The sequence below is a fragment of the Mirounga angustirostris genome, unplaced genomic scaffold, assembly GCF_029215605.1.
Source record: "Mirounga angustirostris isolate CCGP_5_RB_7025 unplaced genomic scaffold, mMirAng1.0.hap1 SCAF_3, whole genome shotgun sequence".
Classification (NCBI taxonomy): domain Eukaryota; kingdom Metazoa; phylum Chordata; class Mammalia; order Carnivora; family Phocidae; genus Mirounga; species Mirounga angustirostris.
The window spans coordinates 116,923,388-116,946,520 of record NW_026991711.1 but is presented as its reverse complement, the minus strand read 5'-3'; the positions used below and the strand labels follow the sequence as shown (position 1 = coordinate 116,946,520).

The following is a 23,133-nucleotide window of genomic DNA, read 5'->3' as shown; positions in this document are numbered from 1 at the left end:
CATTCATTCATTCATTCAGTTAATAATCATGTTATTACCCAGCTGTAAGCCCTCCTATGTCTGACGGCATGTTACCCTTGGAATAAAATCCAGGGCGCCTGGAGGCTGAGTCGGTTAAGCGTACAAGTTCAGCTCAGGTCATGATCTCGGGGTCATGAGATCGAGTGCCGCAATGGGCTCTGAGCTCAGCATGGAGTCTGCTTGAGATTCTCTCCCTCCCCCTCTGCCCCTCTCCCCACTCATGCTCTCTCTCTTGCTCTCGATATCTCTCTCTCAAATAAGTAAATAAAATATAAAAAAAAAAATCCAAATTCTATGATCACATCTCCAAGGCCCATTTATTTAGTTCCTGTCTGCTCCCTTCTGCTCTGCTACCTATATTCTCCCCGCTTCGGGGGGCCCAATCCTTTGGCCCTCCTTCTGTTCATCATACCTGCCAAACTCTTTCCCTGCATGGGACCTTTTCATTCTCTGTTCCCTTGCCTTCCAGGGGAACTTCTTATTGCCGATTTGCTCCCATTGCTCTCATTTGCTCAGCATTGAAGACTCAGCCTCCTTAGAGAGGCAGTGCCAGGCCACTGGGTCTAATCCAGATAAACTATAGTTTATCATGCTATCCCATTTTTTTCTCCATAGAGCTCAGCACATTCATTCTTATTTATGTACTTACTTCCTTATTGTCTCTCTCTGGTCTGGAATATGTACTCTGTGAGAGCGGCAAACAGGACTGGCTTGTTTACTGTTACCTCTACAGGTCCTAGAAATGTGCCTGGTATATAGTAGGTGCTTAATAACTATCTATTGAACTAAATACTAAATGAATTTTTTAAAATACTGAATATCTATGAGACACTGAACACTAGCGATCCAAAGAAGAAAAGGAAAGAATTCTTGCTCTTAACGAGACTCAGAGACTCGTAACTTCAGGCAGTTGGTTTTCTACTCTATTACACAGCCATTAAATTTCACTCAGCAACTGGCAGATTCCTGGAGATTCAGGTCACCTGATTTCCAAAAATAGTCATCACTATGATTTCAGATTATTCATTGGTAAAGTGATTTTGCCTGGCATGGGCCCTGTTTACAACTGCTGTTCTGACATAATCATTAGTAGTACCTTTTTTTGCTCTCAAAAGTGCCCAGTTTATATGACAAATTACATACCTTTTCACTGTCAGCCAAATAATTCATAATTATTGCTAGTTAGAGTGGCTTACCCACATAGACTATGTCAATTCAGTAATGTGGAAGGTCACAGCACATCTCTAGAAAAGGGCAACTTTCTAAGTTAAAAATCTGAGGGAAAAAAAGGGTGGATCTGTTCTCCCTGTTCCAATTAGTGAGTCCACTAATGAGGCCAGTATTTCCCAAGATATGTTCAATAATTCTAAGAAGTATAAATAAGAGTTACATGCAAAATATAAAATAGAGCAGAGATTCTTTACTGTGCCAGAAACTATTCTGCAAAGTTCACTTGCACTTCCTCATCATTACTATTATGATTCCTATTTTACAGATGACGAAGTTGAGGCTCAGAGAGGTTGAAGAACTCATCCAAGGTCACACAGATACACTTCTTGGTGATCTCCTGCCCCCAACCATTGTACCCATTGCTTCTCAAATGAAAGAACAAATAATTTGATAAAAGCTTCAAATGGTGATATGGGCACAGTGTCTCCATCATTCATTGGGACACAGGGCACTTTTTGTGAGGAGGACTAATGTTCTCCAGAGAAAACTTTGGCCAGTGTTGCTTTGGGAACTTGATTAGGGCCAGCTATCCCTTTCTCTGTGGGTCAGCCCTGCATGCGTGTAAACACAGACCCACACACTGGGTCTGAGGCAGGGTTTTCCTTTGGGGGGCGGGGCTCCAGTTTTCTCAGCTCTGAAAGGGAGATAAGACCATCCTTGAATCCATGAGGCTTCATGGTCTTAGCATCCAGTACTTACATCTGTGCTTTTAACCCCTTTTGGTGCCTTTTCATTCCCCATACTGAATGTTCTGGGTTTTCTTTCTTTCTTTTTTTTTAAATTTTGTTTATTTATTTGAGAGAGACAGAGAGTGAGAGAGAGCACAAGTGGCGGGGGGAGGGGCAGAGGGAGAAGCAGACTCCCTACGAACAGGGAGACCAACACCAGGCACCGTCCCAGGACCCCGGGATCATGACCTGAGCCATAGACAGACACTTAATCGACTGAGCCGTGCAGGCGTCCTGAACGTTCTGGGTTTTCACCTCACCTTCTCATTTACAAGCCTAGGAGTCTCCATAAAGGTACCTATAGATTTTTGGCCAATGTCTTTACTGCATTTTAATAGTTGAAATCTTTCCATTTGAAACACAGGAGATGAAAATGGGAAAAGAAGGACTTCTGGTAAGGAAAAGAGAACAAATGCATGGCCATTTTTGATCCTCTTTTAGATTTTTGGGGCGGGTAGGTGGGGGGATGGGTGTTAAAAATAGGGGAAGAGGGAGCAGAGTTGTACCTGCATTTGCCAACTAAGCATACTTGTGTTTTCTGGGTACATCTCTGATTCTTGGAAAGGGGAGGCTACAGAGAGAAGAAACAAGGGCAGGATCAGATACCTTTCTACCCAGTCTCCTCATTGCAACAGGGGGGAATGGCTGCCTTGTGTGTTTGGGTTCCTATGCAATACGGCTGAGTTTACAATGGCTTTTGCACTCAGTTATAAGCATCTTCTGCTTTTCTTTTTTCTCTGCTCCCACCTCCTCTACCCGCTCCTCAAAACCTTTCTGCCTCCTCCTGAGTGACTGAAACTGACAGGTTTCAGAAGCCAGTGTGTTGCTGTGACCCAGACAAGCCAGTTCCTGCATCTGAAATAGCCTGGCTTAGCTATTGTTCCATGGCCTATATACGTGATACAAACCATTTCTTTCTAAAAAAATAAAATAAAATAAATAAATACAACCACTTAACCCTTCCCAACCCAAGATTTGCTTCCTATCATACAGCCACTTAACCCTTCCCAACCCAAGATCTGCTTCCTGTTTTTTTTTTAACTATGTTTCAACTTGGGTGAGAAATGTTTTTGCTTTTACAAATGTTCATGAGGATTACGTAAATCAGCCCCTATTAAAAGGTTTTTAAAGGAATCCTAATAAAAATCAATATGCACAGACATTCCGTTTCCCACCTCCTCCTGGACTTATACAGTCCCATCCATCAGCAAAGCATAGTGGGGGTGTTCAAGTTGTCCCAGAGACTTAGTCTGGAAATAGATCCCACACGGTCACCCTAGAGGGCGCACTGTTTACATTTTCGGCAAGTAACGAGACCGCGCTTGCTCCCAGGCTCCATAAAAGGGGAGGAGGCGGATCAGTTTCCTTCTCTCATTGAGAAAGAGGATTGGAAGGCCGGGCGTATAAAGCCGCGCAGAGAGCGTGAAACAAAGCAGTCGGATCGGAATTGGACTTGGGAAGCGTCGTGTGGAGTCAGGCATAAAACTTGGAGGGGAGTAACGAGCCTGGCTCCTCTAGCCCCTCGGCTGCGCTGCGCTCCAGGAGTTCCCACCAGCTTTGCGTTGTATTTTTATATCTGCTTTTTATAGAGAAATATATATTTTTTCCTCTTAAGAGAAAATTCCTGTTCCAAGAGAAAATAAGGCAAGATCAATGAAGGAGAGAAGAGCCAGCCAGAAATTATCTAGTAAATCTATCATGGATCCTAATCAGAACGTGAAATGCAAGATAGTAGTAGTGGGAGACAGTCAGTGTGGGAAAACTGCGCTGCTGCATGTCTTCGCCAAAGACTGCTTCCCCGAGGTGAGTGTGGCCGGCCGGGGCTCGGACGAGGGAGGGGGTCGGCCTGCGGGAATCCCCCCGTCTCGGGTTGGGCTTCTCCTCGCTTTCCCCCCTTCACCCGATTTTCTTTTTCTAAGCAGTCTTTCTTACTACTTCCCCCCTGGTGAGACTGCCGGGAAAGGGAAAGTGAGCTGGAAGCGTTCAGGGGACGCGTCTGCACATTCTGCTGTTAGCCTCTGAAACTTGTTCGGTCCTGTGTGCGGAACCCCGGGTTGGGAGGTTTGGATCCTCAGGTCTTGGAGAGCAGGGTGGTGCGGGTGTTGAGTCTGGCGTTTCGGAAAGGGTCCGCGTGTCCGGTGTGTGCGACTTTTTTTTTTTTTTTTTTTTTAATTGGGGAGTGAGGAAGCGATTTTCAGAGGGTGTTGTGCGGGTGTCGTGCATTTTAGATAACCTCTTTGCCCTCTTTCCTTCCTCTGTCCATTTTGTTTGTCCAGAATTACGTCCCTACAGTGTTTGAGAATTACACGGCCAGTTTTGAAATCGACACACAAAGAATAGAGTTGAGCCTGTGGGACACTTCGGGTAAGAGAGTCGTCGGACCGCGTGGCGCTTGGGGCGGGTTTCCAGCAGCACCAGGGTGCGTGGCGGGTCTCGGGACCCCGCGCGTGGCACGCTCCCAAGCACCCAGCCGCGCACCACCAGCGCACTCTGCGCCCCTGGGTTAACTTTGCCTCTTCCGAGGGTGGGTGAACATTTTGTCCCTGATGGGTGGGGGTGGGGGACGATGATGGGTAGAGGGGAATGGGAGTGGGGGGAGAAGGGCGCTGTGTGCCCGCCGGGTGACCCCGCAGAGGAACCGCTTGTAGCCAGGTGGCCGGGGAGCGGCTGGCCCGGGGGGAGGGAGGGTCGTTCCCGAGTCGTCTGTGGGGCCGAGGTGGCCCGATGTGGAGTGGCGGGGGGATGCATGCGCCGCCTCAGAACTACTTTGCTCGCGGCGGGCGCCCCTCCAGGAGCTAACCTGATGATTGCCGGAGAGTCGGGGAGCGCAGCGGGAGTGGTGGGAGGTGGGAGAAAATCCCCGAAGCGATGCAGTTACGTGTGTATTCAGCGCTTGGGGGAGAGCAATGTGAGCGCAAGCGGCCGCGGCGCCCGTGACGCCTACAGCCAGGAATGCGCTGGTGGCGCGGGCAGCACCCGGCAGAGCGGTCGCCGGCCCTCGTCTCCTGCCGCCGGCCGCCCGCGCAGCCTCGGTGCGGATCTGCAGATCCGACACCCCTCGGCAGCCCCCAGTGATCACGCCGCACCCCCCCCACCCCGGCCCTCGCCGTTCCCGCCTGACCCCCCCCACCCCCCCATTGCATCACCCTCCGACAGCCTACAAGGCCGCGGTCAGCGCTCTTCGCCTTTGACCTTCCTGTCCAGTTGAATTATTGGCGTCGTGGTGAATTATTTTCCAGGGTCTGGGGTTCAAGGCCGGGTTATCGCCTTCTCTGCGCCCACCCACCTACCTGGCGTGCGGTGGTAGAGGGGACCGGTACCCGGCGGGGGAGGCTCCCAACACGCGGCTATTAGGGATCTGGGCTGGGTCAGGCGCGGTTGAGGGCGGGAGGCTCCCTGGAATCTCGGGCTGGTACCCGTCCCCCCCACCCCCAACACACGCACACCCCCTGCGGTGCTGGGAGGGTCGGAGCGGGGAGGGGAAGAATCCCGTTTCCCAGAAGGGTGTCGCCTCTGGAGGAGGAGGAGCCACCGGAAGGCCGGGTGAAGGCCCCTGCCTTTCGGTCTGGGAGCGGGGCAGGGAGTTGGGCTGCTGCGGGTGAACCGAGCCAAATCCCGGGTGAAACTAGCGAGGAGGAGCGCGCAAGTGCCAACACGCAGGCGTTGCTGTCAGGCAGGGAGGCCCCCGAGGTGGACCTGCGCCCAGCTGGGAGTGGCCTCGTGGAGGTGCTTCTGGACTGTGCGAGCTTCCCGCAGCCCTTGGTTTTAACCTCCGGAGCCCCCGGGGGACACAGGGGATTAGGGAGCACAAGGAAGGGACCAGACTGACAGGGTCGCCAGAGGCAGTCCCTGCACAAAGGCAAACGAGAAGTCTCGCACGAGCGCCTCTCCACGGCCGGTGCCAGATGCTCATAGTGTTGCAGTGGGAGGCGCTGATTTTGTTTCCCTCTGGAGAGGCAGGCTCTTCCTCAAGCTTGGCCAGGGGCAGCAGAACCAGAACCTCACGGTGTTTTGTACCGGGGTGTGCACGCACAGTCTCACGACTACAGGGAAAGTGTGGATAGACAGAATGGAAGTGTTTTCTTATTTCAGTAGTTCCTGTTACCGGAATTGTTACACAGCCTAGTACTTAATGGGCCCTAATTCCCAGACACATCATGATATTTATTATGCCTGGAGTGCAGGACAGCTGGTATGGTACCAATAATTAGGGTCAGTACTTAACCCTCCCCCAGCCTGTTTGGACCTAATGCATGATAAGAATTATGTAGGCATGGGGTCTGTAATTCTGATCCAGTGTTGATAAAAACCCGTGTTTAGATCTTAACTGCTGGTTACCAGGGATTTCTGTGTGCAAATCCCTACCTCCCTGAGTCTCATCTCATCATCTGAAAAAAAGATACAGAGCTAGACAAGGTGCAGGATCTCTCCCAGCTCTATGCTTCTTGGCCTTAGTACACCAGACAGGCAAGTCCTTTTGTTTCCCAAGACCTCTGTGCGCTTCAGCTCTGAGTTCCAGTGGATCTGTCATCCCATGCTGGGGTTTTCACCACTACCCTGCAAGCCAGGTTCTGAACAGTGCCACCCCTTCCTGGTGGATTTAGGAAGGAGACTCACTTGGGTAGGGAGGGGGCATGGCTGGGCTTACAGGAATGCTGGGTTATGCCTCCCCTGTGTTCTGCTTCATGAGTCACAGGACCACCAATGGAGATTTTAGATTCAGCGACCAAAGGGCTAAGTTGACTTTTTTTAGGAGAGAAAAGGCACGTTGTTTTTTCAAAGGCTAGAAAAACAAAATGTGGCCAGTTTGCAGTTGGAGGCTATGCTTCACGTGTGCAGATAAAAGCACTTCAGATATTCTCAAATATTTAATCCATGCCTGAGAGTTTGTAGTCCCTGCACATGTAACATCACGCCTTGCACACAGTAGTCACCGAGTAGAATCTGTTAAATGAACCAATGAATAATCATATGCATAGTTTCCAAGGAGATAAGATTCCCTGACATTTATTACCACTGAATTACCTGTGCACAAAGAATGGCAACTTTATAAACACTGCCTTTCATCAGATTAAAGATAATCACCTGAAATGAAGTCTGCAGTGATCACTGGTATTTTTATTTAATGAAACAAAACCTATGCATGTTTAACTAAAATATAAAGGTTTGAAAAAACCGTGAAAACATCATACTGCAGAAATTATCCGGTAATGAAATCTTAGTTGGATTTTAGATTTATACAAATGGGGAAAAAAAAAAAGGCATAAGGGAATTTAGAATCCTATTATGCTGTTTGTGAGGTGAAATGTTAGTTAATTAAGCACGGTCACCAAGCACTTGTTAAATTCTAAGAATAGATTGTTTCCACCAAAAATGGTTTATCATCCATGAGTGAAAAACATCTAGTAAGAGCCATTGCGTCAGCTATGATGCAGATATGATAATCATATCAAGTACCGAACATTTTTCTACTTCATCTCAAGGTTTTCATAACAGATTTCTGAACAGCATTATTTTTTGACAAATATTTGACATTTTCTTTGCCCACTAAGACATTTGTTTAGTTCAGGTTGTGAAAATAATTGCATATGCCTGATGACTCTTGATACGTTTATTTTTTCCAACTGCTGTCAGTTTAACTCTGGAGAGAACATTCCAGCCAGTCTCTAAAGTCCTAAATGTCAGGTTTTAACCCCCTTTTAGAACTCTGTGAAAGTTAACAATTAATAAGAAAAATGAGGTATGCCTCACTTCTCTTAGGTAGGAAGAGAGATGGCATAAACATTGTCCTTTGCATGGTATGCGCATCCTGTCTAGCCTCTGGGCAGAGGGGCAGACATTTAGGAGACAGAAGTAGTTGTCTTGTGTGGCTTCTGTGCTTGGACAGCTTCTCATCGGGGGTCTCCTTCTCCCTCCAGCAGTCATGCAATGATGCATAGGCAAAATTGCTACTTTGGGTATAGGAAAGCACATCAGGTGGAATTAGGATATGTGGGGCCTCTTTGTACCAAGAGAAGAGAATTCATCCCCCACTTTTTGAGGCATAGTACTTAACAGTTCTTTCCACTCTGTGTGTCTCTCTCTCCCCCTCCTTTCTTTTCACATCTACTATGAACAGGCCCTCTGCTAGGCCTTCGAGATGCAGTGTTAATTTATAGTCTTGCCCCTGAGAGTCATATAGCCCTGATGGGGCAGGGAGTGGGGAGAAAGAAGCGCTCCCTGCCTAATGTCGCTGCTAGGCGACCTGTGTTGAGCTCATTTTGTCCCATTCTTTCCCTAGTCCGGAGTCCCTAGTGCTGATGCCTTCTTTAGGTCCTCCTCAGGTAGGAAGCACATCCTCCTTCCCACCCTCAAGACACACACCGGTTAAAGCAACCACAAATGGCAATTTGCCACCAAATTTCTTAGAGCTTCTTGAAGTTATTCCAGCCACCCCCCCAAAGTAAACAAAACCTTCTTTTAAATAATGCCACCGTAAATCCTCTAAAAGCGGGGATATTTAAAGGTAGTCTTTGGATGCAGATCCATCATATTCTGGGCTTTAATGAGGAATACTGCCTTTTCATTGATGAGGTGAGCATTTTATTTCTAGTTGCAGAAATGCTCCTAATGACTTTCAGATTCACTCAGTGAGTTCCTGCAAAGCAATGGGTAATGGTTTCAAAGTTTGAAGTGATAAGTGAGCCCAAAGTAGTTCTAATATCTTGTGTTTCAGAATGTGCCACATTTGCCAAGCACAGAAGCAATTTGCAGCGTGAAGCCAAATGCCTACTAATAATAGGAACTTAGTCACTTAGGATCGGATCGCCGTATCTTCTCCCAAGTGATTTGATTGCGGTGTAATTTCAGCACACGTGATTTAGGGAGTAATAATGATTCATGCCAGCCTTTAACCAGTGCAAGTTAATGCACATTTTATTTAAGGCATATTATTAGTTCTAAAATACTCAATTCAGCTGCTAAAATTCCCCCACAATATGCTCTCGCCTCATGAACAGTCCTTTGAATCTTGTCATGATATAAGCTGCTTTTAGTCCATGGGAGCTGAAGTTAGCACTTCCTGCGCTGGTTTTAGCATAATTAACAGAGAAGGTAGTATTCTTCAAATCTTACACTTAAAGGAAAAGGGAAAAAAGAAAAATCTCAATTACCCTTGGCCCGTCTTTGAGGACAAACTCCTATACAAACAGAAGTCAATGCATATTATATTTGTACCTTACCCGTCACATTTGAAGAATGGTCTTCCTGACAAGCGCTGAAGTGAAATATTAACAGGGATAGAAGTGTTTCAGCAGTGTTGGGGATTAGTGTGTAATTAATCCAGAAAACCAGCTTCAAAAGAGTTCACTGTCCCTTTTTTTGTAATTTAACATGTAAATTAACATATCAAGGCAAGACCTATGGAAATGATTAGAAAACCAGTGTTTTTTTAAGGTACTCTGTGTGCAGGAATTCTGCTAGATGCTGTGGGAGCAGGGGAGGCGGGGGAGGGGGCAAAGCAGTTCCTGCCCTCAAGGTACTCATTGCTCCCACCCCCACCCCCCGCCCCCGCCCTTGGTACCTTAGTCCTTGTTTATAGGAGGGTGAGTCCAGGGATTCTAAAGCCCGATTCACCCCACAGAAAGAAGATCCAAAGAAGAGTTGAAGGCCACAGTGCCAGCCCACCCCCTGACTGGTGACTCATCCTCAATGAAACCACAATTCCTTCCTTATCTCTAGAAGTTGACTCAGTTTTTAAGAAGTCTTTAACATCCCTCGCTCTTGAAAACGTGCCTACATTTAATGGCTCTCAGTGAAAACAAGGTTCTGAAAGTTGAAGAATTCTCACTTAAATTAATCTCATTAGAGAAAGGAAGAGGGCAAGAATTTACAAAGAAGCCAGAGAAGCAGGAAGACTTGTGATGTGAATATCGAGGGCAAAATTGCAGAAAACCAGTTAGTTTTTAAGGTGGTAATGATCCCTAGAAGCTTAGACTTTCAAAACCAGGCTCAACTCAGTGTTCACCCTGAAACTCTGTAAGAGATAAGATTAAGGCAAAACAGGCCTCTGAATTTGCATGGTGATTTTCAATAAGCAACATATAAAACTATACTTGGAGATTTGTCCACCATGTATTAAAAAAAAAAAAAGGTATAAATTCCCTTTCTAAGTCCGTATCTATCTCTAGACCTTTTTAAAAATCTCATTTACTCATGTTTCCCCCCCCCAATCTGGTTTCTTGCTAAGTTGCGCATTTCAGTGAGGTGTCCAGATTGGTTATTCAGACACCACCTGAAACAACCAGATGTTTCCTCATTAATCCAGTTCCTGCACGTAGATATGACACCAAGGACCAGTGGTTTCTCCAATTAGCTCATGGTGCCTGTTGGGCTGTGCCAAACGAATTAGTTGTGCCTTAGCCATTTTCTGAGGCCCTTTAAACATCTCGGTTTCTATATATTGGCAGCTTTACTCAGAGACCCCCTTGACAGAATAGAAATTTCATTGGCATGGAATGTAAGCTGCCTCAGAAGTTTTATCAGGTGTTGTGCACGTTGGTTTTGAAAAATGAGCCTGATGACACAACACAGCATGTGGCAAGGTGAATTCACTCTCCTCCAAGGAATCAGATGCTTTAGTATATAAAAGACAAAATCTTCAACCTATTATGGAATGATAATGTAATTTTGAAAATACCCATCTGTGCTTATCCCTAAAGTTCTGTGACCTACCATGGTTCTACTTTAAGTAAAATATTTTGAGTCTTATACTTTTTTAAGTATCTAAATAAGATTAGGAGTTTAAATCTAAAGCTTTATTTAAAGCTCAAACATAGCAAGCATTTCTGCCTCTTTGACTTTCTCTCCAACTATGGACCTGCATTGCCCCCAGAAATTGAAAATATTGATTGTATTTTTATAGCAACACAGAAGTGCCCTCAAATTTTCATAAAATCTGTTTATAATTCCTATTAATCTGAACTTCTAAAGAAATGAAGGAAATTGCCTCCCTGGGAATGTTTGTTGCATTTTTATGGGCATGGCACTTATAGTGCAGACTATTTGGGAAAAATAATTCAACAGAGTCTTGTACTAAGCCAGACACAAAAGTTCTGCCCAGGCTTGATTCACATTCTTGAGATTATTGCTGATTTGAAGGTTTCACTCTCAGTAGAGATGGCATGAGGAAATGGAATCTGCTAATAACTGGCAGCTCATACAGGCTCACATGTTAGCTACTGTTCGGTGCAGATGTTCTCTTGCTGGCCACTAAAAATACCAAAGGTTAATATATTTTCTCTGCCAAAATTATGCAGTAGTCCCAATTTTATTGTTGTTGGTAGCAATTTCTTACGCGGGATGGAGAAGTTTTTCAATTTCACGTTCAAGAAAAGGAAGTTATGTTTATGAAATACTCAACTAGAAGGGTTTGCAGCTCTCAAGCTCCTGTAAAGCCTCAGTGTTTGAACTGGTTTTGCAAAAGGTTCATAAAGCCTCCCTTTTGGGCATGAATCTTCTTACATATACATTTAATTATGGACATATATGGTGTGTTCTATCTTTGTGGAAGGATGACTGAAGCAAGCAGCTATGTGTCTGCAGAATTAGTTTCTGGGTGAGGCACTTTGTGACTATTCTTGGGCTGGAAATAATTGATGTCACCCGGAATTAATGATCTTGAAGACAAAGATGGTTAGACCTGAAATTTCAAAAGCCTTTTAGAACTTTGCTGATGTTTGCCAAGCTTGAGGAACTCTGAGAACCCCAAATGCGTACTGATTCTGGTCTACTCAGAGCAAAACTTTCTGAATGTATTGGGCAGGGGATGGACACATTTTAGCTGTGTCTTTGCAATATAGAGTTTCCCAGACTTTTCCCTTTGATGGTCTGACAGGTGAATTAGAAAGGACGTTGGAATAGTGCTGTGTGCCTAGAGTTTCGTGGAGTGGAACAGAAATGCAGCATCTGGGAATTCCCATGGGCATGGAGCCTGTCCCACATGCTGAGAAAGAGTTGTACTTGACTTGAGCAAAGCTCAGCACCTGGACTACCTGAATTAGAGGCCCTAGCACATTCCTGGTGCTAGACCACTGGCCATATGTACTTTCTTACTTACAGAATGTGGGGCGCCCTTCCTTGTGTCGGGTTCAGTCCTACACTTACCCTGGAAGCTTTTCACGTGCATCTCTTAAATCTATAGAAGTTAAGTGTTTTGCCGTTTGGCTTCATGGAATGTTTGCAGACTTTTCTGGAGGGATGTAGAAGTTAGAGGCAGACATTGTCTGTTTGGTCGGCTTACTTCCGGGCTCCTCTTTGGTGTCTCTTCTGCCTTCCCACATTGCTTGTCACTTCCCAGGGGCATTCCTGGAATTCCTCTTCATTTTCCCTTGGCTGGTGAGTTGGCCCATGCATGCCAGTGATTACACCCTGCACTCTCCAGCTTTGCTTTTCTTACTTCCTTTGTGCAGTAACGCAGGCTTTATGGGAAGAATAGGGAAGAAATCAAAGTGCTTAAGCACAGAGTGGACACTGTCAAATTACGCAGGTTTTTTTTTTTTTTAACTGAAGGCCCTGCTTAGCTGATGAATTGTTACCTAGTTTTTCCTGGTAGAACCGTTCTCTATAATTCTATATTGTCTCTTTCTTCTTTACTACAAAACAATAGAGACGGATTTTTCAATCCAAAAAAAGCTTTCCTCTTAACCCTATCAAAAAATAAAATGAACAAATGGCCTTTTTATTTTTAATGACAAATTACTCTTGTAGTTAGTGGTTAGACAAATTACCCTTATAACTAATAAATGCGGGGATCAGTTTTATTACCCCGTTGGGACACTTGTTGATCTAAAAGCACCGTTCATTAGCAAAAGTAGGAAGACAGGATCAAAGTGTCATGCCTAATTAGATCTTGTTAAAGCTCTTTAAAATTACCTCTCTACCTCACCAAGCAAGGTGGTTTCCTTCTCAGGAACCTTTACCTACAAATGTATTTTCATTCAAAATATTAAACCAAATAAAAACAAAAGCAGAAACAAACCTCCATAAGAATTTGGTTTCAGTTGCCAACTGTTTTCATTTTCAAGTCAGCGCAGTGTCTCCATTTTGCAGATATATGAGTATACCTACTAAGCACGGAAGGCAGCTCATTTGTAAGTAGTAAGCTGGAGTTTCCAGCCTTGACTGAGGCCTAAAGACAAAGCCAGGTCCTCTTTGTGGCCATAAACTGGGTGGGGGAAGGAAGCCCAGTCCACAAAGGGAGGGGTATTCTCTGCAGCCACGTGGTCACCTGAGTGCTGAAACCATTCCTGGATTTTACTGGTAGTCCCAGTGTTAATTATTCTATCTTAGCACCGTGGTAATTCCCCAGATGTCTTTCCTAAATTTTGTATTGGGCAAAGATGGTCTCCACTGTTATGTAGAGTACTCTTAGATCCAAGACCAGTGGTGAGTGCTCTCATCCGGTCTTAGTCCTCCTGTCCTGAAGGCACCTGGAGTTGCCTTTTCTCTGAAGTTCAGGTCTGATTGAGGCTGGAAAGTAGCCACCGTGAGTTAGTTGTGTTTTGTACTGTCAGTGATTTCCAAGAAAGATCTCTGAGGCCTTGTTGGGCTCCTGACCACTGGAATTGTTGGAGAGCTGTACTTTATGGACTTGGGGTCATGTCCTATCTTGCCAACTTGGAAGAGCAGAGGAAGTCCTCGTGTATGTGTCTGGTATTTGGATTTCCTCTCTACAATCTGGAATTTTCTGACTCTGTGTTTGGCAAGAGACTTCCTAAATGTTTACAGAAGAAACTGTGTTAAAGTTAGACTTTGGACCCAGAAACGAGAGAGGTTGCAATGGAACTTCACAGAACAAATACAGAAATAACCATAATACCCAGAAACAGTGATACGCCATCTCATTTCTGAGACCTCTCAAAAATGCTTATTGAATGCTTAATGAATTATTCTCTTGACCTCAGATTTCTTCAAGTGGCTGAAAAAGCAGTCACAACTTGTCATTTTCAGAGACGACTTCATTCCAGTATGCCTTAATATTTAAAACGATTTGATTTTTTTTTTTAACTCTAAACCCTTTAAGCTTTTGGAAAATGTCTTTCAGTTGTCAGTCGCTGTTACACCAGAGTCCTGATTCCAGATGTGTGTAGGGCGCTACTATAGCTCGTGAAAAATTCTGGCTTGGATTTCTTTCTGGTTCCTAGAACATTCCTGTCTTCCTTGCTTGTAGACACAGCCAGCTTGAAGTTGGCACATCCATCCCGAAAGCAGCTAGTGAAAAGGCCACCGTGTTCGTGGGGTCACGTCGTGAATGCTGGGGACCGGAGATATACTGTGAATAGGGACGATGCACCCTGACTATAGTAACTTCAGAGGTCTCAGAGCAGCCTCCTGAAAAATGTTGTTTTGATAGAATTGTAAAGGATTATTTTAAGAGCTTCTTCAGTCTTTCTCTCCTCCTGACTTTGACTATGGAGGTTTTGATTTCTCTGGGGACAACATGTCATGTTTTTCTGCTGGAAATGGAAGGTGATGTCAAAATGAAATTGGGTTTCAAAACAGTTGGTAGCTTAGATTTTCTTTCCCTCTTCTGGACTCAAATATGTATGCATGTGAAACGAGTTTCGTGTGATGGCCTGTGGAACGTCAGTATACGGAATACGGAAAATGACTTTCTTAAAGAACAAGTAACATTGGCAAGCTGGGTTTAATTTTATAGTCACAGCATTTTATAACAATTGGCTTCATGTAATTGCCCATCCTTTGGGATTCTTAAAGGAATAGAAGAAATTCTCTAAACGATGAGATGGTTCTGGGGTTGTATTAATTGGCTGGTAACTTGAACCTCTTGGGTACCCTGGATTTAACTCAGGCTGAGATCCTTCCCTCTCCCGAGATGGAACTGTGTAAAAAAGGGACATCATCCAATATGGCACTTATTACATTCTTTGGTTGTAACAGGAAGAGAGTCCATATAGGGTTTGGGGGTGAGTTTAAGTAAGCAAGCTCAAAGGTCAATGGCTTATCTAAACTTGTAACTTTGTGCCATAGGGTGGCTCTGTGCTCGCTGGGGTTCTCTTTGCAGAGCTGGCCCTTTCCTCCCTCACCCACTCATCCCATCCTATTATCAGAGAGATCCGGAGTTCTGGGCTCTTTCCCAAGAAGTAGCTCCATTTATGGTGCCTGTTACCACTCCGTTTATAATAGCAACATCACAACCATAACCATAGTTAATACTTATCAGTCCCTTACTAAGTGCCAGTCACTGCGCGGGTTCATTTAATCCCGGGTTCATTGAATCAATTAATGAAATAAAATCTTCATTTTAGAATAAAGAATCAGAGACACAGAGTCCTAAATCTGCCTTGGCCCCCGACTTCAGGGGTTTGGAGATGGATTTGCACCCCAGGCCACCTGACCTCTGATGCTTCCACTCTGCCCATCACCCAGGTGCCGTTAGGGACTCTGGACTGTGCAGATTTCAACTTAAGGTCCTGGCTTCTCTCCTTGAATTTGAGACAGATACCAGTGAGGCTTCGTTGTCTTCTGGTAGAAATTGAATATATTACCACTGGGCTTTTGCTGGTTTGCATTCTTTTCTAAGAATTAGAAGAGGTGGGAATGGGGCCATGTGATATTCAAGGGCTCTAATTCAGAGGGGTGGAGTTCATGTATGACAGATACATGGAATTTTTATCTGAAAATGTGTGTATCTTTGTTTCTTCTCAGGTTCTCCTTACTATGACAACGTCCGGCCCCTCTCTTACCCGGATTCAGATGCTGTGCTGATTTGCTTTGACATCAGTAGGCCAGAGACTCTGGACAGCGTCCTAAAAAAGGCAAGTGCTGGAGGAGACAAGGGCCCAGTTCAGTCCCGGCCCATGTGTAAAACAGACACGGGGGGTTGGCTGGGGAGCCCCAACACTCTACTTAATACTGTGCTATGTATTTTGTAATTAAAACATTGAAAAAAAAAACCACTCGAGTACCATAACAGCATTTCCACACATACATGTCACAAGTTTTGATGATGAACCTGCTGCAGAGTTTCTTTCATTTTAAGAAACAAGATACCCTCTAAAGGGCCTCTGTGTTTATCCTTTGGGCAGAAATGGTGCAGCTAAAAATAATTATATTTGATTACTCTGAAGAATGTGTTTTCTTTTTTCCCTCCTTCATTTCCCCTATAGTTTGCACCTTAGTTTACAGGTTTACATTTGACCTCAATTTAGATAGTGAGATGAATGCAGTAATTGCCATTTTAATAAGGAAGCTGTGCTTCGGCAGTCATGTTATTTATTAGAAATAGAACTGTTACAGGAGGAGAGGAGTGAATTGTGATCAGAGAGATAGCACAGAGTAATAAAAACTGTAGTTGTAAACATGTGGTAGATAACACACCTAGTTTCTGAGGGTTCATGAGGTTCAGTAGGTGGAGAAGGGCCCTGAGCAAGCTCAGGCTGGAACCAGGGGGAGATCAGGAGGAAGGGAGCCTGTTGCAGGCTGGGTCACGGGTCCTGGGGAGGCCAGTGGGAGGGAGGAGTGTTCCTGGGCCTCCGCCAACCTAGGACTAAACCTCCCGGTAGTCACAGAAGGCATGTGCGTCCATGGATCAGCATGTATTAGCCACTAGCTGTTTTCTCAGTCCTGGCCTGAGTGCTGTGAGGTTTCAGAATCAGACCCTTCTATAGAGCACCCCACTCTTCTCCATGCACTAAGGCAGAGGATGTGGTTGAGAGCAAGGTAGCGTTTTCATTCTCTTGCATGTTTTTATTAGTTTACATTTCCCTGTTATACTTGACTGCTTGTCTTATGTGTCACTATGAAATTAGGACTTGAAGGCGATTTATTCCCCCCTCACCCCTGTCTCCTTACCAAACATGACAAACACAGTTAGCTCCATGAAATACGATTTTCTTAAAAGATCAAAGGCTCTTTTTAACTCCGTTCAATTTTCAGTAAGGGGTTATCTAACACAAATAATGCTAATGTTTGTCAGACTCAGGCAGGAATACACCTTTCCTGTCTTCAAGGCTTGTGAACAATTGCTAGACATGCGGAGGGAGGCCAAGGTCATTACACAGCTGAAGAACAACGTAATGACATGTCTCCTGCTTGTCTGTAGATAAAAGAGATTGCTTATTTACTGGTTTTTACTTGATGTAGTATCAGGTTATGCATAATTTATGATGGAAAGCCTTGCTCTTGTTTTATTTTGCTTTCGTCTTCTGAGACCTAATGAATAGTGACTTTGGCCTTAGAGATATTAATGAATGTGTTTTACATCTGTGTGAAGTTTAAGGCTCATGATAACCCGTGCTGTGGTTTGTCTTGATTAATTGACTCTTTAAGTCCTTGAATATCAAAGAGTTTAGAGTGACATAAAGCAGGATAGATCTTTTTCTTTTCTTTTTTTTTTTTAAATTTTTTTTTTAAGATTTTATTATTTATTTGAGAGAGAGAGAGGGATAGAGCACAAGCAGGGGGAGCAGCAGAGAGAGAGGGAGAAGCAGGCTCCCTGCCGAGCAGGGAGCCCGATGTGGGGCTCGATCCGAGGACCCTGGGATCATGACCTGAGCTGAAGGCAGACGCTTAACCGACTGAGCCACCCAGGCACCCCTTTTTTTCTTTTTTTTTTTTTCCGGTTCATCTTCCAGTTGCTACTCCAGTGCCATCGAGCAAATGGGAGAGGCTTCTAAATAACTATGGAGGAAAGGAAGGAAGGGTGGTAGTTGGTGGATAAATTAGGCTCTCGTGGAAAGTGTATTACTTCCTTCAGTCTGCCCAAAGTACACCTCTAGGTCTGGAGATGTCCCCTCTAGTGGTCTTTTAAATGACTCCTTCAGGATGTCCCTCTTATTAGTATTATATACCTGGCTTCATCACCCTCGCTCCTCTGTGAATTCCACAGCTATGTCTTAATCATCTTTGTAACGACCACAGTACCTAGTAGAGCACTTACTGCATATTTGTGAGTGTGGGCTGCAAGAGCCAGCCTGGGTCCCAATCTCGGCCCCCCACCCCCCCTTCCCCAGGAGCCAGACTCTCCTGGGACCACCATGAACCTCTGACTCCCATCCTGGTGGCCATTTCAAGCTTGAGGAAATGAAACCACAAAAAGTCAGCCTTTTGCTCTTTAAGAGGACAGTTGAAATTCCCTGCTAGGCATTTCTGGAGGTTCTAATAATTCTCGTTGGGTCATGTGATAGCTAGCCAAGTTGGACTAAATTGAAACGTGAAACAATTTATGTAATTTAAAACTAACTTAAGGGCGTATCAGCTATAGGACCAGATGCCTTCCCGAGAGCCCAAAAGATGGGCCTCTGTAAATGTCAGGGTCTGTGTTTATTCAGTCACTTGAGTGGAGGTTCCTTAAGGGCAGGGCATTCTGTTTATTAACATTGTCTCCCGTCCCTGAAATCTCCCTGAAATCTCATTAGCAATTTCAGCCCGTGGTGGCTGTTGAGTCTTTCTTTCTTGTTTTGCTTTGTTTTGTTTTGATTATGTTACGTGAATCACCGTGCATTACCCCATTAGTTTTTGATGTCGTGTTCAGTCTTTCTTGATAGGATTCGCGGGTGCAGACCTGCGCTGTGTTAGCTGTGCCGTAGTCCCAGCCTTCTGTGCTGGGAAGTTCTAGCTCAACATATCCGAGGAGATAGTCCCTCGTTAGAATATATAATTATTCCTAAGGCACTTCGATCTTTCAGAGATACCCCAATAATTAAGAAATTATTGAAGCTACCTTCTGACAACACCCAACAAGTCTCTCGCAGTAGGGACGGATAATGAGTCACAGAGAAGGAGAATAGATAATAATATATATAAGTGTTCCCTAATGGGTCCACTTTAAAAAGTGGTAAAACTTTGGGGCGCCTGGGTGGCTCATTCGGTTAAGCGTCTGCCTTCAGCTCAGGTCATGATCCCAGGGTCCTGGGATAGAGCCCCATGTCGGGTTCTCTGCTCTGTGGGGAGTCTGCTTCTCCTTCTCCCTCTCCCTTTACCTCTCTCCCCACTCTGCCCCTCACCTCCCCATTGGTACACACGTGCTCACTCTCTCTCTCTCTCAAATAAATAAGTAAAATTTTTTTAAAAAAGTAGTAAAACTTGGGATGCCTGGGTGGCTCAGTCAGTTAAGCATCTGCCTTTGGCTCAGGTCATGATCTCAGCGTCCTGGGATCGAGCCCTGTGTTGGGCTCCCTGCTCAGCAGGGAGTCTGCTTCTCCCTCTGCCTGTCATTCCCCTGCTTGTGTGCTCACATGCTCTCTCTCTCTCTCTCTGACAAATAAATAAATAAGTAAATCTTTTTTTAAAAAGTGGTGAAACTTAGTATCCGAAAGATACTGAAAGATAAATGCAAATTTGCTTCTTCATCTGAAGTGACACTTCCTTTTAAATGTTCTTTTTGAGTCCCATTCCCAGTGTTTGCCAGTGGAAGAATTGTTTACCAATATATAGATGCCTGCACTTTGTTAATTTTTCATCTTTCTTCTCTCTCCCCGCCCCCACAGTGGAAAGGTGAAATCCAGGAGTTTTGCCCCAACACCAAAATGCTCTTGGTTGGCTGCAAATCTGACCTTCGGACAGATGTTAGTACATTAGTAGAGCTCTCAAATCACAGACAGACACCAGTGTCCTATGATCAGGTATGTATGTTGTCAGGGTGCAAATGTGGTTTTCAGAAAGAGTGACAGAGATAGAATATCACTCATAATAAAATAAAAGTAGCCGCTTTTCTAAAGGCTCAAGCAGTGGTCAGCTCCAGGTTGGAGACTCTTGAGTACGATGCAGAATGAGCACCACATGTTGAGATGGTGACATCTGGAGGAAGGGGCTGGCAATTTTGTGCCCGTGCCTAAGCCCCTCGTGACAGCCAATAGCTCATATTGTGAAGACGGCAAAGTGATCTGGGGCAGGCAGGGGTTTGGCTGAGATTTTGATGGTGTTTGATGCCTGACTCTTTCAAAAAGCTTTCCAATATTTTTTTAGCAGTTTACTTTATAAGGGTTATATAAGGATATATGTGTACGCATAAATAAGACAAGTTTGGGAAACATCTTTTAAAATGTGAAATGCTCTGTCATTCAGTAGGGTAATCACATGATATTGTGGATCATATTCTACACTTTGTATATCTCTGCAACTCTCACTGGGTTTAAAGTTAAATAGATCTAAGAGAGAATGTGGTCAAATTGGTAATACTCTTTGAGAGAGTTAATCTTATTTTACACTCAGCAGTACAATAAAATACTTAAGAAGAACATTGCCAGTAAAGTAGAACACTCCATAAAACTGTCTTTTAGAGAATCATCATTTCTGTAGGTGTTTCCCCCAAGTATCTAGAAGGGAGGAGGATCGGTTTCAGACGTTCCTTCTCCTAAAACTTAACACCAGATTCTAAAGAGAGTTCAAGTTGAATTAGCTAGAATTTTCCTTTGTATTCATCATTTTAAATGCTGCAGTCATCTTTGTCTTACATGTCTAATTAATAAAAACCTAGTTACTTGAATAAGTCATTTTGATGCACATGTGCTTATTCCTGTCTGCACTGGTTGTTTAGAAAGTCCGTATTTTGTGTTTCCCAAAGCTATAGATGCCACAACAGTGTTATTCCTTTCCTCATTTATTTTGGCCATACATTTCAAAATTGATTCTAAATTCCATCCCATACCCCTGTTTTTTATGCAGTCTATTGACTGGTCTTGAGCACCATTTACACTCAAGAAAAATCAGACTTTCACACCTCTGGGAAGTCAAGCTCTATCTATTGAGTGATGATAATCAAACTTCTTAGGACTGAGTCTTGACTGCAGATATTTATGGAATAATTTATTATTAAAATGTATTATGAAATAATTAAATTTTCAAAACCGGGCAGTTTTTTGTTTTTTTTTTTTTGCAGCAACCCTTGGAAAATACGGTTCACATATTAGAAATATTTTGCGCCGCATTATTATTTTGTGGTATTGGGAAGACACTTTATCACTTTCCCCCAAGACTTATTGCTGATTATGATGCATTCTTTTGCTTCTCAGGGGGCAAACATGGCCAAACAGATTGGGGCAGCCACTTACATCGAATGCTCAGCTTTACAGTCAGAAAACAGCGTCAGAGACATTTTTCACGTTGCCACTTTGGCATGTGTAAACAAGACAAATAAAAACGTTAAGCGGAACAAATCACAGAGGGCCACAAAGCGGATCTCACACATGCCCAGCAGACCGGAACTCTCTGCGGTTGCTACGGACTTACGAAAGGACAAAGCGAAGAGTTGCACTGTGATGTGAACCCCCCGTTCTCTTTAAGGAGGACAAGGAAGTCTCGTGTAAAGAACACAGACCACAAAACAAAAAGGTGAAATCTGAATGAAGTGCACAGCCGAAGTCACGTATTTTGGAGGCTTAGGAGGTGTTTGAAAAGATGCTCATCTTTTTGGAATCCTGTCCTTAGGTTCGGCATGTAGAACAGGTGGTGACGTGAACACATTGAAGCGTTTGGAAGTGTGACTTGAAAAATATGCCAAAAAAAGAGAGATTTACATGGGCTAGATAAGGAGGAATACGAGGACCTCCCCGAAGAAGAATCACGCTCTGAATGGTGCTTGCGTTTTTGTTCTCTTTGTTACAATCTATTCATGGATCTCTACTTTGATTTTTAAATGTTTTAATCTCCTTTACAAAAAAAGTATATATTAATATACCGTCCTCACTGGGGAACTGGCACTGTGACCTTAGCGTTTAGTTTTCTAGAGGATGTGATCTAATTTCCTTCTAGCTCATCATTAAAATGGAAATTGTATCAGGACCCATGGGATATCGAGAGGAAAAGTTGGTGAGGCTTTTTGAAATTGAAGATAACTGAGCAAGATGGTTCTGGAGAAAGGCTTTTGGAGTCTTGCAAGATATGCAGACCAGCATTACAAAGATCAAATAGATGAACTAGAAAAAAGATGTCCGTTTTTATTCAGTCTGATGGTTCTGTTCATCATTGTGATTGTCATGAAAAAGTGGTAAATTGCTCAATGTAATATTTTTGTGCGCTGTTTAGAAAAGAGGGTGTGTGATTTCTTTTGCCATCATTGATGAAAATGCAAAGTCAAATAAGAGGTGTCTTGGTTTGACGTCCTAAAGTGATCCAAGGGGGGAAAATAATGTAGGTACTATTTTCTCCTGAAGAGATAATGAAGGAATAGTTGCAGAAAGCACAGTTTGTGAGTAAAGCTGTCTGGAATTCAGGTACCAGAACTACAAAGCAAAAGGCCTATTATTTTGGGATGAAGCTCCGGAAGTTGACAGCATCTGATGATCTCTTGGTTTATTTCATTTTCTTTAAAAGAACAGCTATAAGAGAAGGACCCTCTTACCTAAGCTTTAGAGAATCTTTAGAGGAAAAGTCTGTGATGTCAGTCCCGACGCTCTACTAGGGCATTTCCAGAGAGTGATTGCTAAACCTCACTTACCCAGATTCAGCCAAGGCCCGTGTTCAATACTTGATTGCTGTTGTTGCATAAAATAATCAGCGTTTAAAATAGTTTACAGATACTTTTTGACCAGTTCCTTTTAGAGCTTCTTTCAGAGAAGAAACCAGATCTGACCTGTTTATTGTTGGCGCTTGTTGAAAACGAGCTTTCTTTCCAATGATAAAGCTTCATTTTTGAAGTGTTGAAGCTGTGCTCCCATTAAATTGTGGCAGGAGAGGAGATTAAGGTAATTACAACACTCAGTTCTTTGTCTTACAAGCACTTTTGTTTTGTCTCTGCAAGAAAATACCATTCCAGTCATTTCCCACGAAATACAGACGTTTTACCAACATAATATGCTTTGATTGACGCAGCATTATGCTTTGGGCAGTGTTACAAAATAGCTGGCAAGTGCTTTCTGTATTTAAATATTGTAAAGAGAAAATAAGTTATAACTGTTATAAAGCAGAACTTTTGTTGCATTTTTTTAAGTGTTGAAGTCACTTTGTATGTTTGTTTGGTCAATGTTTCCGCAGTATTTATTAAAACATACTTTTTTTTTTCCTTCAAATAAAAAAGTAACCATGTCTTTGTCTAAATGTGATTTGTCCTTTATTATCTACTTCCTGATTTAGCTGTTTGGTTTTGTTTAATAGAGATCAATGGTGAGAGCATCCGGCCTCACGTTTTCTTGAAGTAGTTGGCTTTGAAATTTTT

General features: G+C 43.8%; 1 protein-coding gene across 2 annotated transcripts; it reads left to right on the top strand.

Moving 5' to 3' along the window:
• The first annotated feature begins 3,373 nt into the window (after positions 1 to 3,373).
• RND3 (Rho family GTPase 3) lies at positions 3,374 to 23,003 on the top strand. 2 transcript variants are annotated; one of them, XR_010410151.1, is made up of 6 exons: positions 3,374 to 3,782; positions 4,256 to 4,343; positions 15,687 to 15,796; positions 19,469 to 19,603; positions 20,993 to 21,311; positions 21,408 to 23,003. XR_010410151.1 is itself a non-coding variant. In XM_045868897.3 (5 exons), exons 1-5 carry the CDS (start codon positions 3,633 to 3,635, stop codon positions 21,242 to 21,244), a joined length of 735 nt encoding a protein of 244 aa, XP_045724853.1. In that variant the 5' UTR covers positions 3,374 to 3,632; the 3' UTR covers positions 21,245 to 23,003. The 2 variants fall into 2 exon arrangements, 1 of the variants encoding a protein (XP_045724853.1); XM_045868897.3 differs by having other exon boundaries at positions 20,993 to 23,003.
• The last annotated feature ends 130 nt before the right edge of the window (positions 23,004 to 23,133 follow it).